This window comes from Rhineura floridana, chromosome 2 (assembly GCF_030035675.1).
Source record: "Rhineura floridana isolate rRhiFlo1 chromosome 2, rRhiFlo1.hap2, whole genome shotgun sequence".
Classification (NCBI taxonomy): Eukaryota; Metazoa; Chordata; class Lepidosauria; order Squamata; family Rhineuridae; genus Rhineura; species Rhineura floridana.
The window spans coordinates 225,608,078-225,623,818 of NC_084481.1; the positions used below are offsets into that span (position 1 = coordinate 225,608,078).

At 43.3% G+C, this 15,741-nt stretch overlaps 1 protein-coding gene across 2 annotated transcripts in view; it reads left to right on the top strand.

Annotated features, from left to right (window-relative positions):
• Positions 1 to 229: 229 nt before the first annotated feature.
• The window catches only part of KCNH5 (potassium voltage-gated channel subfamily H member 5), a 282,255-nt gene continuing 266,743 nt past the window's right edge, over positions 230 to 15,741 (top strand). For both annotated transcript variants that reach the window (XM_061613287.1, XM_061613288.1), the window contains exon 1: positions 230 to 302. In XM_061613287.1, the coding sequence (XP_061469271.1) occupies positions 230 to 302 (73 nt within the window). The remainder of the gene's footprint in view (positions 303 to 15,741) is intronic.

Sequence of the window (15,741 nt, forward strand, 5' to 3'; positions counted from 1 at the left end):
CGGGCAGACGCGCAGGCGCAATCCCCTCGGAGGCTGCAGTTCCAAAGCAGCGAGCCCGGCGTTGCCACAGTCTGGGCTTCACCAGCCGCTGGAGCGCCACTACCATGAACTGCCTCGTCCACCTTCCCACAGCTACTCCACGGCACTGGGCGCAAGAGACCTTCGGAGACCCCCCCAGCCGCCCCCGCTGCGACCCCTTGGCTCCAGAGCCCGGCTCTGCAGGCGCAGGATGCCGGGGGGCAAAAGAGGGCTGGTGGCACCACAGAACACGTTTTTGGAGAACATCGTCAGGCGCTCAAGTGGTAAGCGAGGTCCTTCCTCCTCCCGCTTCTTCTTCTTCTTCTTCTGGACTAGGCAATGGTGCAGGAGAGGGGAAAGGGTTAAACTGCTCCCAAAGTTCCAACAAACGCCCCCACACTCCTGGCTTGAGCAGAAAACACGTCAGAAGCCGAAGAGCGGCCGTTCCTACAGGGCTGTTTTTTAATCAGAACTTTTACTGGCATATTTAAGGCTTTCAGAGCGATCACTGTTGGGTTGTAGTCTTAGTTGACCTAATTTAGTCATGTCTATTTAATTCACTGGATCTAATCTGAGTAGGACTAGCGTTGAATACTACCAATCATCCTCATCATTGCTGTCACTGTTGTCATTTTAGCACCTTAATGCGCCCTGGTTATTTTTTTTAGCATTCCAGGTTCTTATAATCTAAATTTGATGATGAGGAAGGAGGCACTTGCAGGAAGTGTAAGGCCGGTGGCATCAGGGCAAGAGTTTAAAGGCAGAGGGGGCAGCAAGAGAGATTAGATGGATACAACCCTTCCTGGCCGCATCTAGGAGGCACTCTCTAATTTCTCTTGGAAAAGTATGTGTATAGTGTATGTGTGCTGTTGGTCACTGGAATCTCCCCTCTTTAATTTAAGAAATAGAAGGGGCTGGGTGTATTGTGGCAAGAAGTAAGATTTAATTGCCCTGGGTAAAAAAACAAAACATAGACACAACGCCAATTACTGACCTTCCCTCCATCAATAGAAGCCAAAGGCCTGGAGAAGTCTCCAGGCAATTCTGTGTTTTGGAATGGAAACTGTTGAACAGGTTAAAGGAACAGTAGGAAATTAAACCACATTCCCCCCCCCCCCGGTAGTTTCCTTTGACTTCTTTCCTGGCCATTCCTGAAAATGTTAACATACACACACACACACACGCACGCCTCTAGGAATGTAATTGGGAGAAGGGGAACCTGATTACTTGATCAAGTGTCTAGGAGTGTCAATGAGTAATCATAATGAAAATAAAGAAAAACATACACTTTCCTTGCTAGAGGAATATATGCTGAATGTAAAATTGACTGTGCAATAAGAAAGAAAGAAAGAAAGAAAGAAAGAAAGAAAGAAAGAAAGAATTACCCCCCCTCAAAATCGCACTTTTTGTTATCAAGCCATTTACACCAAGTTTGCATGGTGCATTCTTGTGTGTGCGGACAGATGCCAGAATAGGCAGGATAAACATAGTGTACTCTGAATTAATGCTTTTGCCTTTAGATAATTGCAAACAAAACACCTAGCTTCTTGATTTTACCTCTGGGTTCTTGGCATTAGTAACACCTGTGTAATAATTTATTGAATAACCCTCTTTAACCTTGACTTATTGATCAATCTATTGTATTTATTTATCCTGCCGCTCACCCAAAGTGCTTTAGGTGCTGTAGATGGCATTGTCCCATGTTGTCATGGCTTTGAGGGACAAAAAAAGCTGTGAGAACAGTGAGCGACTAGCCCATGGCCATCAAGTGAACTTCATAGTTGAGGCTGTCGTTCTGTACCCACTTAACATGGAGTAAGGCCTATTGCACTCAGTAGGGCTGACTTCTGAGTAGACATGTATGGACTTGCCCTGTGAGTGAGGATTTGAACCCAAGTCACTTGACTCCATACCCCTTACTACTCCACACCACTGGCTCATATTCTTTCTGCATCATTTTTCTTTGCCTGTAGACATTTTTAAAATGGCGTTCATTTAAAAGTATCAGCCTGTCCTATAAGATTTCTACAGTTTTTGTTTTTATATGCATTAAGACCAAGGAATATTTTTAAACGGCCCAAAGTAGTACTGCTAACCCCAGTACTCTGTTGAGGATTTCTTTTTACAAGAATATTGCTGTAATTCCCCCCCATGCTTTTGTAGATTTCCCACTCCTGCTTCACAAGTGACTGTAAATATGCCACACTGTCCTATTAAAGTTGTATGTGAAAGAATGCTGATAATCCTACAAGCTCAACTGAGCAAAAGGGATGATCAGGAGAAACCAAAACCCAGAGTTCCTTCTATGGATTTTATTAAGGGATGGCTACCGTCATATCTTTCCCCTCTTCTTCCAGCCTTCCTTCTGTATGCATTTAAACTGACATGCAATTCTAAAATTTATTTATTTATAGAATTTCTGGGCTGCCATTCTGTTATTCTGCACTCAAGTCAGCTTGCAAACAAGCCAATACAAAACAACTGCACACTCAATAATGAGACATTGACTTATAAAACCTTTTAAAGAAAATCATTGGATAAATCCAGGAAGGATAGACCTATCAATTGCTATCAGCCATGACAAGTGGGACCTGCAACAAAATGTTGCAGTGTGGAGAACTTCTGCTGAGAGGATTACAGCCTCTCCATTCCCCCCCCTCCCAATCTCCCAAACAGTCAGTATTCTGTGGCCACTGAGCATGCTATGTCCTAACTGGGCTGTTTTGGGTTCCTCCTCTTACGTCTTTTTAAAAAGATTTTTGTGGGGTTCCCCCAATCCTGCTGATTCCTCTCTGTTGTTTATGGACGGTGTCATTTTGGCTAGAAAAAACAATGACACTCCCAGCCAGAACACTGAAACTAGAGAGAACTGTAGCTAGAGGGAATAGACTGTTAATGGGTAGATGCAGAATACCTTTGAATACAAAATGCTGGGGATGATATACCGTGAATGACCTTTACATCTGTGTGAGCTGCCCCAAAGGGAACACCATGGGCTGTGTTGAACTAAGTCCTTCTTAGAGTAGACCAAGTAAAATTAATAAACCAAAGTTCATATTGTCCGTTCACTTCAGTGGGTTTACCCTGAGCAGGACTTAGTTGAATGTCATTTGTATCCTGTTGGGAATGAGAAGCTGGGTTAGATGGGCCTTTGCCCAGATCCTGCAAGGCTCATCTTATGATGTTCTCTTAAAATATATGAAACGACGTAATGAAGTGCAATTTCATATCAAACTAAAAATGTACATTCCTCAATCAAGTTAAACACTGTGTTATGAATGGGAGCAAATTAATGCTCCCATTATTATTCTTACTATATATCTGTTCACAGCACACATGAAATGTGAATGTAAACATTGCATCTTTTTTTTTTTGTAGCTTGAATTAAGCGAAAATTGTAATAAACTGTGTACTTCAGAAGAGAGGTTCTCCAGGGTTTTTTCCCTCCCAAAATAAAAAAGTTACCAAGCTACAAATATGAAAATGGAAGCGCCATCAGGCTCTTAATTCCATTTGCATTTTCAATCGTTTGTATTTTTGGGGCCCTTCATGGACCCAGCCAAATCATAACTATTGTCACGTTTACTAATATTCTTGATATACCACTGAGCTTAAGAACAAGAGCACAGTTACATCTAGTCCAGCATCCAGTTTCCAGCAGTAGCCAATAAATATGGGCACATTTTTGTCTTTCGGAGTACTACAGAAATGTGGGGCTTACGTTATACCGAATCAGCCCACTGTTCCATTGAACTCAGCTTGCCAATACCAGGGGTTCCCAAAGTGTGGTCCATGAGCTTCATTCAGGCTATCTGTGGCATGTTTACATTAAATATTCATATTTATATTTAATTGTATTTGCATTGCTTCTTTTATTTCTTATATATTGCATTTTATTGTAGTACAGTTCAAATTCTACAGAATGCAAATTCTAATACTATAAAATACCATATAAGAAATACAAGAAGCAATAACAAATACAATTAAAAGTTATACAGGCTCTAGCACAGTGCGTTGCAATCGCTATAATAGGCAGAAAAATCATGAAGGGGTCCACCAAGACCCCCGGCAATTTTCAAGTGGTCCATGGGGGGGGAAACGTTTGGGAAGCCGTGGTCTACGCTGAGTGGCAGTGGCTCTCCAGGGATTCAGTCCAAGGTCTCTCACAGCCTACCCGGAGGTGCTACAGAGTGAATCTGGGACCTTCTGTATGCAAAGCAGATGCTCTGTTACTGAGCTGTGGCTCTTTCTCACCTTTATAAGAATATATAATCTGTGAACTGTTCTTAATGGCCTTGACGGCTTGGGACCACTTTACTTGAAGGATTGCTTTGCCGCATGCGTGCTTATTTGACTGCTTCAATCTACAAAGCTGACCGTTTTACAAGTGTCTTTTAATGTTTGCTCTGCATTTTCAGGAAGTCAAATTTTTTTTTTGTTCTGAGGCAGCACCTATGCTTTGGAACTCCCTGCCAATTGACAGTAGGCAGGCACTTTTGCTGTATTGTTTGAGTTGCCTGCTAAAGACTTCTTTATTTCAGCAAGCCTATCTAAATGTAGAATTTAGTTATGCATATTTGTTTTAAAATGTTGTTGATTTTATCTGTGTTTTATTGATAATTTTATCATGTAGACAGTTTGGAGATGGTTTTTTTTAAATAAAGTAATCTATAATTTTTTCTCCTTAAATAAATTATGGATACATCCCAAAGCAATTCTGTACTGATAAGAGTAGCAGTTTGTCCAACTGTTTCAGCCACAGGAATTGCTGAATATCTATCTCCATGATAGACTGATATATCTGCGCATTGTGTGTGTGTTCATGCAAGTGGTCCCTGGTCACGTTTTGGACTGATTGCACACACAGAGAGAAAATAACATTATGTGAATTGGCTCTATATTGTATGCAAAGGCATATTCATATCAAACTAAAGTTTGGATGATTAACGTCATGCATGTATGTAGCTGTTGAAACTGTGGATTATAGGGGTAGATGTGCACTAACAATGTGGGACAATGTGCACCACCATGTGGAAGGTAGAATGCTCTGTCTCTTGCTGTTCTACCCCTGACCTCTGTCAGGTTACAGCAGGGATAAGGAACCTTCTAGCTCGCTGTTCTTCCATCTTGGGTCCCCAGATGTTGTTGGACTACAACTCCCATCATCCTTGGCCATTGGCTAAGCTGGCGGGGGTCAATGGGGGTTGTAATCCAACAACGTCTGGGAACCTGAGGTTGAACAACACTGTTACAGTTGTTATTGGATTCCACCTCCCATCATTCCTCATAGCCATTGTGGCAAGTAGTCTTTGATAGCCTTATCCTCCATGAATTCATCTAATCTTCTTTTAAAGGTATTCAAAAGTGGCCGTCGCTGCCTCTTGTGGAAGCAAATTCCATAATTTAACTATGCGCTGAGTAAAGAAGTCCTTTCTTTTGTCTGTCCTGAATCTTCCAACATTCAGCTTCATTGGATGTCCACGAGTTCTAGTGTTATGCAAGAGGGAGAAAAACTTTTCTCCGCCCACTCTCTCCATGCCATGAACAATTTTATAAACTTCTGTCATGTCACCTCTCTCTCACCTTTTCTCTAAACTAAAAAGCCTCAAATGCTGCATCCTTTCCTCATAAGAGAGCCACTCCATCCCCTTGATCATTCTGGTTGCCCTTTTCTGAACCTTTTCCAGCTCTACAATATCCTTTTCGAGGTGAGGCAACTAGAAGTGTATACAATATTCCAATGTGGTCATACCATAGATTCATATAACGGCATTATGATATTGGCAGCTTTGTTTTCAACACCTTTCCTAATGATCCCATGCATACAATTTGCCGCACACATACCTCCATAGCTCAATGGCACATCATGTTCTTGTATGGGAAGAAGGTCCCAGGTTCAATTTCTGCTATCTTGGTGGGCTTTTTTTGGTGTTTTTTTTTTTTTAAGTACTGGAGTGCTGCTGTCAGTCAGCGCAAACAATATTGGGCTAAATGGACAAATAATCTGACCTGCTATAATGCGATTTCTATATTATGGTCCAATCCTAACCCCACCTGTTGCCTGGCTGGGCTTCACTTCAGCAGGGGCATCACTGCAGAGCATGCCAGCCAAGGGGGAAGATTGCTGTGCCTGGAGCTGGTGCGGTGATCAGGCCCAGATTGGGATCCAGCAGATCCGAGGCTGTCTCAGTCCTTCCCTGCCCCCAGAACATTCTACATTTTTGGTGGACGGAAGGGGGAGTTCCATGCTGGAAGAGGCTGGCAAAGCTGGTCAGAGGAGGGACATCTTTACCCAGCCCAATCCCAAAAGAATCCCAAGCTGTGCAAAGGAGGTTTAGATTGCTCTGCCAGATAGGGATACCTCAACACCCATTGGTTCACCAGCTCTGATGCCAATCGAAGTAAACAAATGTTCTAGCAACTGCTGAGAGGAACAGCCGGTCATGCTGTTTTGGGCACCTTTGCCACCACTGTGAAAATAAGCAGAAAGTCAGTTTGGCCTAGGTACAGGATGGGCTATATACTCCAGGGGCTGGGATGAGAGGAAAGGGTTGAAAAAGTAAGTTGATCAGAGCCATTGTGGTAGAGAGCCCCATAAACAGAAGGGGTAATGGATGGTGGCTCTGCAGTGGGGAGCCCCATAAGAAGAGGGGGGTAGAAGGACGGTGGTTCCTGATGGAATAAAATCTGAATTTACTTTCACATGCCAGAGTCAGTCTGTGGTTGACCTACTTTTCACTTACTTATTTCAAGTCTCTCCTCATTGCTGCATTACAGAACAGAGCAAAGGGAAAGGACAGATCAGTTGAGAAATGTGAAGGGCTGTAATTCTGACTTTGTTTGCAGGCTGATCATCAGCTGGGGCCACTATTCACAATGTGCCAAGACCGGAGGATTGGGATTGGGGGGAGGGGTGTTATGGCTGTTGGAAACTGAGCAAAGAAAAAGCTGCAGTTTGTGAAGCATCCCAGGATGATCACACTCATTCTTTCATCCTATCTGTTTCCTCGTTCCCCTTTTTCTTCATGATCAGAGTCTCCCCCTTCTCCCCCCTCTTTTCTTTAATGGGGAATTTGCACCAGTGCACCTCTGCACTCATTCTGCTTAGATACCTTGATTTCCTTTAGTTAATTCATTCTGTTTTACAGAACCTTTAACTACTTCCTTACGAACCCAGTCCATTCCCCACTTTGGTACACAAGCGACTGGATTGAATTTATTAGATTATTAGATTATGGCAATGGCATATGGGTGCAATGCTACAAATTCAGGGTTATCTTTGGGTAGGCAGCAGGGGTGGTGGATTAAAAAGCCTTATTATTGTTGTTGTTGTTGTTGTTGTTATTGTCCTTCCAAAACTGGAACTCGCAGCGGCTTCCACATAAAAAACACATATAATTAAAACATACAGTCTAGATTAAAATAAAATTAAACTAATTCCAATATTAAAACCATTCATACTTATAGCTAAAAGAGAATCAAAAAACCAGTTTAAAAATGGAGGAATTAGGCATTAATTGTTTAATTTAAATGCTTTATTTCGAGAGAAAGAAATGCATAGGAATGGGAAACACCCAAATATTATATCAGGATCATCAGGGTAAAGAACAGCTCATGTGAAAATTACTCTCAATTTCCATAAGGTGCCTTAGTTCTTCTTGATGATGCTCACCATTTGTTTTACCATTTCTAAGTATTCAAAATGCTTTACCTACATTGTTGCTATCTTTGCAAGACCTCTGAAAGGTAGATCAGTCTTATATTATGTCCATGTTGCAGATGGGAGTGTTGAGGCTGAAGGACAGAGTGGTTTGCCTAAGGCAAAGGCAAGATATGAAGCAGGTGCTCAGTGTTTTAGCCACTACTTTACACTGGATACAGATCAGCACTGCAGCAAAATTGTGAACTTCGTTTCCCTTGAATATGCTTGTACATGACTTGCAGATGTATAACTTGGTCTGTTAACAAGTTATCTCCCCACATCAGATGACTCTTAGCCTCATGAATTAATGAACTGTCTTAGCTGGCAGTTGTTGTGTTTGAGCTGCCTTTGGGGGCTGGTTTATACAGAGAGCACACCACAAAGTAAAACTATTCCTGGTCCTTACACACACTGTGAGAAAGGGCACGCATGACTGAATTCTTGTCCCCAGCATTCCTACGCATTGAAAACTAGCAAATTAGGGAGGAGGTTAGGCCACATTTGGAACACTGTGTACAGTTTTGGTCACCTCACCTCAAAAAGGATATTGTGGAGTTGGAAAAGGTTCAGAGAAGGGCAACCAAAATGATCAAGAGGATGGAGTGACTCCCCTATGAAGAAAGGTTTCAGCATGTGGGGCTTTTTAGTTTAGAGAAAAGGCGAGTCAGAGGCGACATCATAGATAGAAGTGTATAAAATTATGCATGGCATGGAAAAAGTGGAAAGAGAAAAGGTTTTCTCCCTCTTTCATAACGCTGGAACTCGTGGACATTCAGTGGAGCTCAATGTTGGATGATTCAGGACGGACAAAAGAAAGGAGTTCTTCACGCAGCGCATAGTTAACCTGTGGAATTCACTCCCACAAGAGGCAACAACTTGGATGGCTTTAAAAGAAGATTAGACAAATTCATGGAGGAGAAGCCTATCAGTGGCTATGGTCTGCCTCCATAGTCAGAGCCAGAATGCTTCTGAAAACCAGTTGCTAGAAGCCACAGGAGGGAAGAGTGCTGTTGCACTCCGGTCCTGCTTGAAGGCATCCAATGGGCATCTGGTGGGCCACTCTGAGAACAGGATGCTGGACTAGATGGGCCACTGGCCTGATCCAGCAGGCTCTTACGTTCTAGAACATTTTCCCCCTGACGTCTAGCTTTCTACGTGCAAGGAAACAAGGGCAGCCACGTAAATGAGTTGCAGCAAAAACACAATGAAATGTCTGGCGGCACCTTGTGGGCCAATACATTTATAGTGACATCATCTCTTATGGGCCAGAGCCATGCATTTGATGAAGTGACCTTTAGGTAGACATGAGGGAGAAATTTGTTTCATTGCATATTTAAAGAGGAACCTACAAAATCCACACTTTCCAAAACAATATGCGGACCAAAGCTCAGCCATCCTTCAACATTCACACTTCTCTGAATTTCCTAATGCAGTTCTCTAGCCAAGTAACGTGCAAAAATGCATTAAAAAGTCCTAAAGGAAATTCATCAGTGAATTTTTTGTTTGTTTGCAACTTTACCTAATATCCACATTTTTGCAAAGCTGTTTCCCCTAACATAATGCAATTGTAAAGTTATTTTTATGAATACGTACATTTTTACACATACTTTACCCTTCTATATGCAGTTTTGTACACACTACTTGACTGGAGAACTGGACTGCAACGTTTGGATACGTGTAAATTTTGAAGGAGTGTTTTGGTTCATGTATTGTTCCGAAAGTATAAGTTAGGTAGGTTCTCCTTTCGATGTTAATGGAATTGAATTTCTCCCCCATTCCTATGTGAGTGGCAGCAACATGTTGGAAGACAGGGCTGTGTCTGCTATGCAACCTGCCTTGTCTACCCCCAGATAGACTGCTGTGCTCAGCTGCAGTGGAAGATGCTGTCTTAAGATTCAGCTGCCTGCCCAGTTGGCTCCTGTATGAAGAAAGAGAGGGGTCGGTTTTGTCCTTCCCCTAAAGCAGCAAAATGGTTTGGCCCAGCCCTGGCAAGACCTGGTAAAATCTCAGATGATAGACATATGGGGAAAATCCAGCAGGATTTCCAGGGGTCCTCAGTGCTGTGCAAAGCTCTTTGTCCCAAACGAGCAGGAACAGGACAAATTATGTTATTTGTATGCTTTATTAAGGGTGTGTCATCGACCATTTCTTGGTGTAGCATTTAGGTTACCTTGACACATATTGACACACATAGTCAGGCCTCATCTGGAATACTGCGTTCAGTTCTGGGCGCCTCATTTTAAGAAAGATATAGACAAGTTGGAGCGGGTTCAGAAGAGGGCGACGAGGATGATAGCCGGTATGGAGAACAAGTCTTATGAGGAAAGGTTGAAGGAACTTGGCATGTTCAGTCTGGTGAAGAGAAGGCTGAGGGGCGACATGATTACACTCTTTAAGTACCTGAAGGGCTGTCACATAGAGGAGGGTACAGATTTGTTCTCTGCTGCCCCAGAGGGTAGGACTAGGTCTAATGGTTTTAAGTTGCAGGAGCGTAGATTCAGATTGGACATTAGAAGGAACTTCTTGACAGTAAGGGCAGTTCGGCAATGGAACCGACTGCCTAGGGAGGTGGTGGGATCCCCTTCGCTGGATGTCTTCAAGCAGAGGCTGGACAGCTATCTGCGGGAGATGCTCTAGCTGTGGATTTCCTGCTGTGAGCAGGGGGTTGGACTCGATGGCCTACAAGGCCCCAACTCTATGATTCTATGATTCTATGAAATCTTTTTTAAAAAAACACAGCAGCACAGATTCCAGTAGATCCCTTCTTATTATATTAGGCTTGCTCAAACTGAACACAGGCAGAAGCTGACTCTGCCTATAAGTGTCTGTGTGAAAGAGTGTACACTTGTTGATTCGTACACAGGTACACAGACTCACTTGTCTGTTGTAACATGCGAACACCCAGATTCCCTCTGGGCTATCCAAAGTTTTAGTGCAATAGACTGAATCTGAAAAACACCTTTATCCCGGAGTAAATCACATCACTGCCCAAAAGCACAATCTGTATTGCAACACATGCTTTTATGGTGGCAGTTAGTGGTGCAAGTCCTGGGTAGCAGGGTTGCCAGGCTCAGGGCTTGAGAATGATTCTGTATCTTTAAGAGGAGAGAAAATTCAGCCAAGTGCAGGTTTTCTTGCAACACTGTAATGGGAAAAACCACAAGGTGAAATTCTCCCTCCCCCCTGCACAATTTACACAGAAGACCTCTTGGTTGCCAGGCCCAGCCTCTAAGAAGTCTTCTGTATCTTTAAAAGTTGTGCAGGGGGAAGGGAGAATTTCACCTTGTGGTTTTTCCCATTAAAGTGTTGCAAGAAAACCTGCACTTGGCTGAATTGTCTCCTCTTAAAGATACAGAATCATTTTCAGGCCCTGAGCCTGGCAACCCTACTGGGTAGCGATTGGCTGACCTGTCCTAGTGTCACAGAACGGCAGAGCCATATGCAGCAGCAGCAGCAGTAGCAGCAGCTAAAGCAAGGGGTTCACTGGCTGAATACCAGTTTCCACCATTAAGCACTACTGAAGGGGGTGAGGAGAGAGAGGGGTCCCACAGTCTTTCTGGCGGAGAATTGGGAGGGAGCAGTAGAAGCAGCTGGGTAGCTACTTCAGTCCCACGCAGGCACACCGCTGCTGAGTGATTGGCAATGCCTAGCACAGGTGCAGATTGTGACACTCCTAGCCCATCCCGGACTCCGTGGCCCATTCAGCAGCCACCTGACCATTATTGCAATGGCAGCCCTGATGATACTGCTGCTACCTTGCCTGATGCCTTTTGGTATGAGCACTGCATCCCCCATTTCCTCAGCAGCAGAAGCCACTGCCTGGAAGAAGGGTCTCCTAAAACTGAAATCCTAACCTTACCTGGGAGTAAGCCCCATTGAATTCAATAGGACTTACTTCTGAGTAGACATGGTTAGGATGGCCCTGTAAGCTGCCATTGGCTGAGCTTCTCTGGGCATCTCGAAGGTGTTATTGGCTGAGCTTCTGTGGGCATCTCTAAGTATCCATTGGCTGAGATTCACTGGCAGTCTCTGGTTGCTATTGGCTGAGCTTCTCTGGGGGTGGGGAGCCACTAAGCTGCCACTGGATGAGTTGCTCTGGGGATTTACAACTGCTGTTGGTTGAGCTGATCAGAATTTAGAGAGGGGTGACGCAGGAAGAAGGGTCTAGGAAAGTAAGCAACAGAGGCCCTAGAAGAGAGCAGGCAGTTTCGTAAGAAGGTGTTATGATTACAGATAAGATTCGATTAAGCTCTTGGATTGCAGTAGTTGATGAGCAGCTTTATGGACTCTGAATGTGAGCTAGCTAGCTTTCACTAACATGAAAGAGAGCACTCGCCAACAAAGTTTGCAGCTAAATTCAGTCTTGTAAGCACATATTGCTCACAGATCCAGGGCTTTAGCAAGTATGTTTTTGCAGCCTTGGTGGCTGGTGGCTCCATGTAAGTGGGGCAGTGGAATCCGCTCCGGGTTTTAGTCTGCACTTGCAAGGAGTTGTCCAAGGAACAGGGTCTCACACCTGTCAGCAATCTGGCAACAGCATTCTGCACTAATTGCAGTTTCCAGGTCAAGTGCAAGGGAAGCCCCACACAGAGTGCATTGTAGTAATCCAGTTTCGAATATTGATATTACTAACATGAACTCTTATTTTGAATCCACAGTCTTGATTTAAGATATATTTATTTAATGGATTTTAACCTGCCTTGCAGAATTCCAGCCCTCACAAGGCATTTTACAACAGTTATAAATAGTTCAAAAACCACAATCATATAATTATTAAATAACATTTAAACATTAACATAACATCAAAAAGATAAGAGCAGCTAAAAAAAACTGTGCAGCTTGACTGAACAAACTTTCAGCCTAACCTACGTCACAGGGTTGTTGCAAAGATAAAAGGGGGGAGGGCACAGGAAGAAAAGTGAGGTGCAAATATATCATGACATGTTCACAAATCATGCAGTGTGTGTGTGGAAACATGCACAAAAGCAGCTCCCCATTGCTTTAACTACAACATTCCACAGTCCTGATACTTTACAGCAAATTACCAAAAATCCCTCCACAAAACTTGCAAGCACAAACACACAGGGAGAGAGAGATTCTGAGCATATACAGTTTGACTGAACCATCTCTCAGCTTAGCCTGTCTCCCAGTGTTGTTGCAAAGATAAAACAGGGGGGAGGACCCAGAAAGAAAAGAGGTGTAAATATAGTGGGCTCATCTACACAGGGTTTTACTGTGTGTCTGGTGATACTTGCATCCCCTTTTAATTTGCATGGTTCACATGACATTACTGGCAAACAGAAGCGATCACACAGTTTCCTCCCTGCAAATCCGTATTAACCCAATCCTCTGACAATCTGAAAAGGGAAGGAAAGAACGTATTCACTCCGTATCTCTAGGGCTTGCAGGCACTTTGCTCTGATGCTTTTAGTTGAGTGTGTCAGTCGTTCCCCTCTCCACGCCCACTCCCTCCTCCTCCCTTCTTTCATTTCATTTCCTGTGGGCTGTAGAGAAACTTCCACTGTTCTCTCCCATTCTGCAAGCCTTTTTTATGTTGGTGCAAATGGTGCTTTATTTGTCTTTTCCCCTAATGCACAAAAGCATAACACTGCTCAAACAAAGATTTGTATTTCATCTATACCAGTGAAAATACAAATAATTGCATGTCCGGGTTGTTGTTTTTTTTTAAATGAAATTTACTGGTAGAACAAACTGAGCATGCTTGGTTGCCAGGTAACCAAAGGGAGTGGAAATGTTAAATTAGAGGGCGTGATGCTTCTCCTCAAGTATGTCTAGAAAATACTATGTTTGCAGCTGGAATTGAGCCCTTACTGTGGACAGTGCAAACAGAAAACAGAGGTAAAAAAAGGATCTTTAGCATGAAGTTATGCTCCCATGTGGATAAGCCCATTATGTCATATTCACAAACCATGCAGTGAAGGGAAAAATCATGCACAAAGGCACCCCCCAAGGCACCCCCCCATGGATTTAACTGCAGCATTTAAGTCCTAATATTATACAGCAAATTACCAAACACACACACAGAAAGACAATACAAATATATTCTAAAAGTGGATGGGTCGGCAAATGTGCTGCTGCTGAAAGCTATAAACTTACTCAGCTCATGTAATGTGTAGACAAGCAGGAAAAGGCAGCTGTTTTCCAGACTTGAAGGGGTTCTAGCTATTGCCTGGAGGTCAACAAATCCCTCATCAATCACAACCCTGATTTCACTTATTGCCTAAAACCTGAAAGGGTGGGGATTGGAGCAGCTGGCTACTAGCTCATTAAACAGAAGGGGGGCAGTGGCTGACATTTTGGCGTATATCTCTTGACCTAGAGCACTTAGGAACTTAATTTGTTTTTTAAATGAAAACTAAGAGTCTGGGCCCCCTGCTGGTCCTGGCCCTAGAAGAAATTGATCCATTTTACTATCTGTCAGTGGCCCTGACTGTGTGGATGGGATTGTGGACTAGATGGGACTTCAGCCTCTTCCAGCTGAGCTCTTCTTACACTCTTATGGGACATCATTAAGGTCTCTCACATTGCCACTGACATAGAATCATTCTGGGGCACGGTGAGAAATTTCAGTCACACCTCCCAAGCCCAGCTGCTCAGAATGCTTGCTGTCACTACCTGGGGGAGCCCTCTGAAGCCCAAGCCCTCCCCTCAAACCTGGAGGTAGCCTTGGGAAAGGACATTACTGAAATTGACAAAAGCCAGTTCCCAACATTCCATCATGCCTGAGTGTGACCAGGATGGGGTTATATGATGGGCCATAGCTCAAAGGTAAAATTTATTTTAGTTGCCCTGTCCACTTTTGCCTCGGTCCCCGGCCACCACTAGCATGTATACCTTGGATTGCACAATTAGGGAGCAATCCTAACTATGGGAAGCCAGGGAACCAGATCCAAACCCTGTTCAGGAGCAAGGCTACTGTCACCTGAGTCTGCCCAAGCCTGGCAGATGGAAAACAAACCTTTAAAACGGAGTTTGGTTTACACCACACTTTGTGCTGGTGTAATTTCCGCCGGGTTGCCAGGTCATGTGACTGACCTGAATGCAGTTGGGATCCAGTGTAATTTCCCTCCCCTCCTGCCCAGTCTTGCACCCAGCAAAGCTATTGATAGAGATGGAAAGGTCTGTCAATTTCGGTTCTCTCAGTTTCTCATTTTTCCAATGTTAAATTCAGTTCTCTACATTTCTGCAGCAATCTGCAATTTTTTAAAAGAAAATCCTCATGAAAATTCTCTACCATTTCAGTGCAAATTTCTCCAAATAAACACATTTTTGTGGGCAAATTTGACAAAGGTACACATTTTTTTCAAGCCTTTCTTATCACATCATGCCTTTTCACCTGTCATTTTCACTCATATATTCATTTTATGCACACTTTCCTCTAATACACGTTTGTTGTTGTTATGTGCCTTCAAGTCGATTACGACTTATGGCGACCCTATGAATCAGTGACCTCCAAGAGCATCTGTTATAACCCACCTTGTTCAGATCTTGTAAGTTCAGGTCTGTGGCTTCCTTTATGGAATCAATCCATCTCTTGTTTGGCCTTCCTCTTTTTCTACTCCCTTCTGTTTTTCCCAGCATTATTGTCTTTTCTAGTGAATCATGTCTTCTCATGATGTGTCCAAAGTATGATAATCTCAGTTTCATCATTTTAGCTTCTAGTGATAGTTCTGGTTTAATTTGTTCTAACATCCAATTATTTGTCTTTTTTGCAGTCCATGGTATGTGCAAAGCTCTCCTCCAGCACCACATTTCAAATGAGTTGATTTTTCTCTTATCCACCTTTTTCACTGTCTAACTTTCACATCCATAGATAGAGATCGGGAATACCATGGTCTGAATGATCCTGACTTTGGTGTTCAATGGTACATCTTTGCATTTGAGGACCTTTTCTAGTTCTCTCATAGGTGCCCTCCCCAGTCCTAGCCTTCTTCTGATTTCTTGACTATTGTCTCCATTTTGGTTAATGACTGTGCTGAGGTATTGATAATCCTTGACAA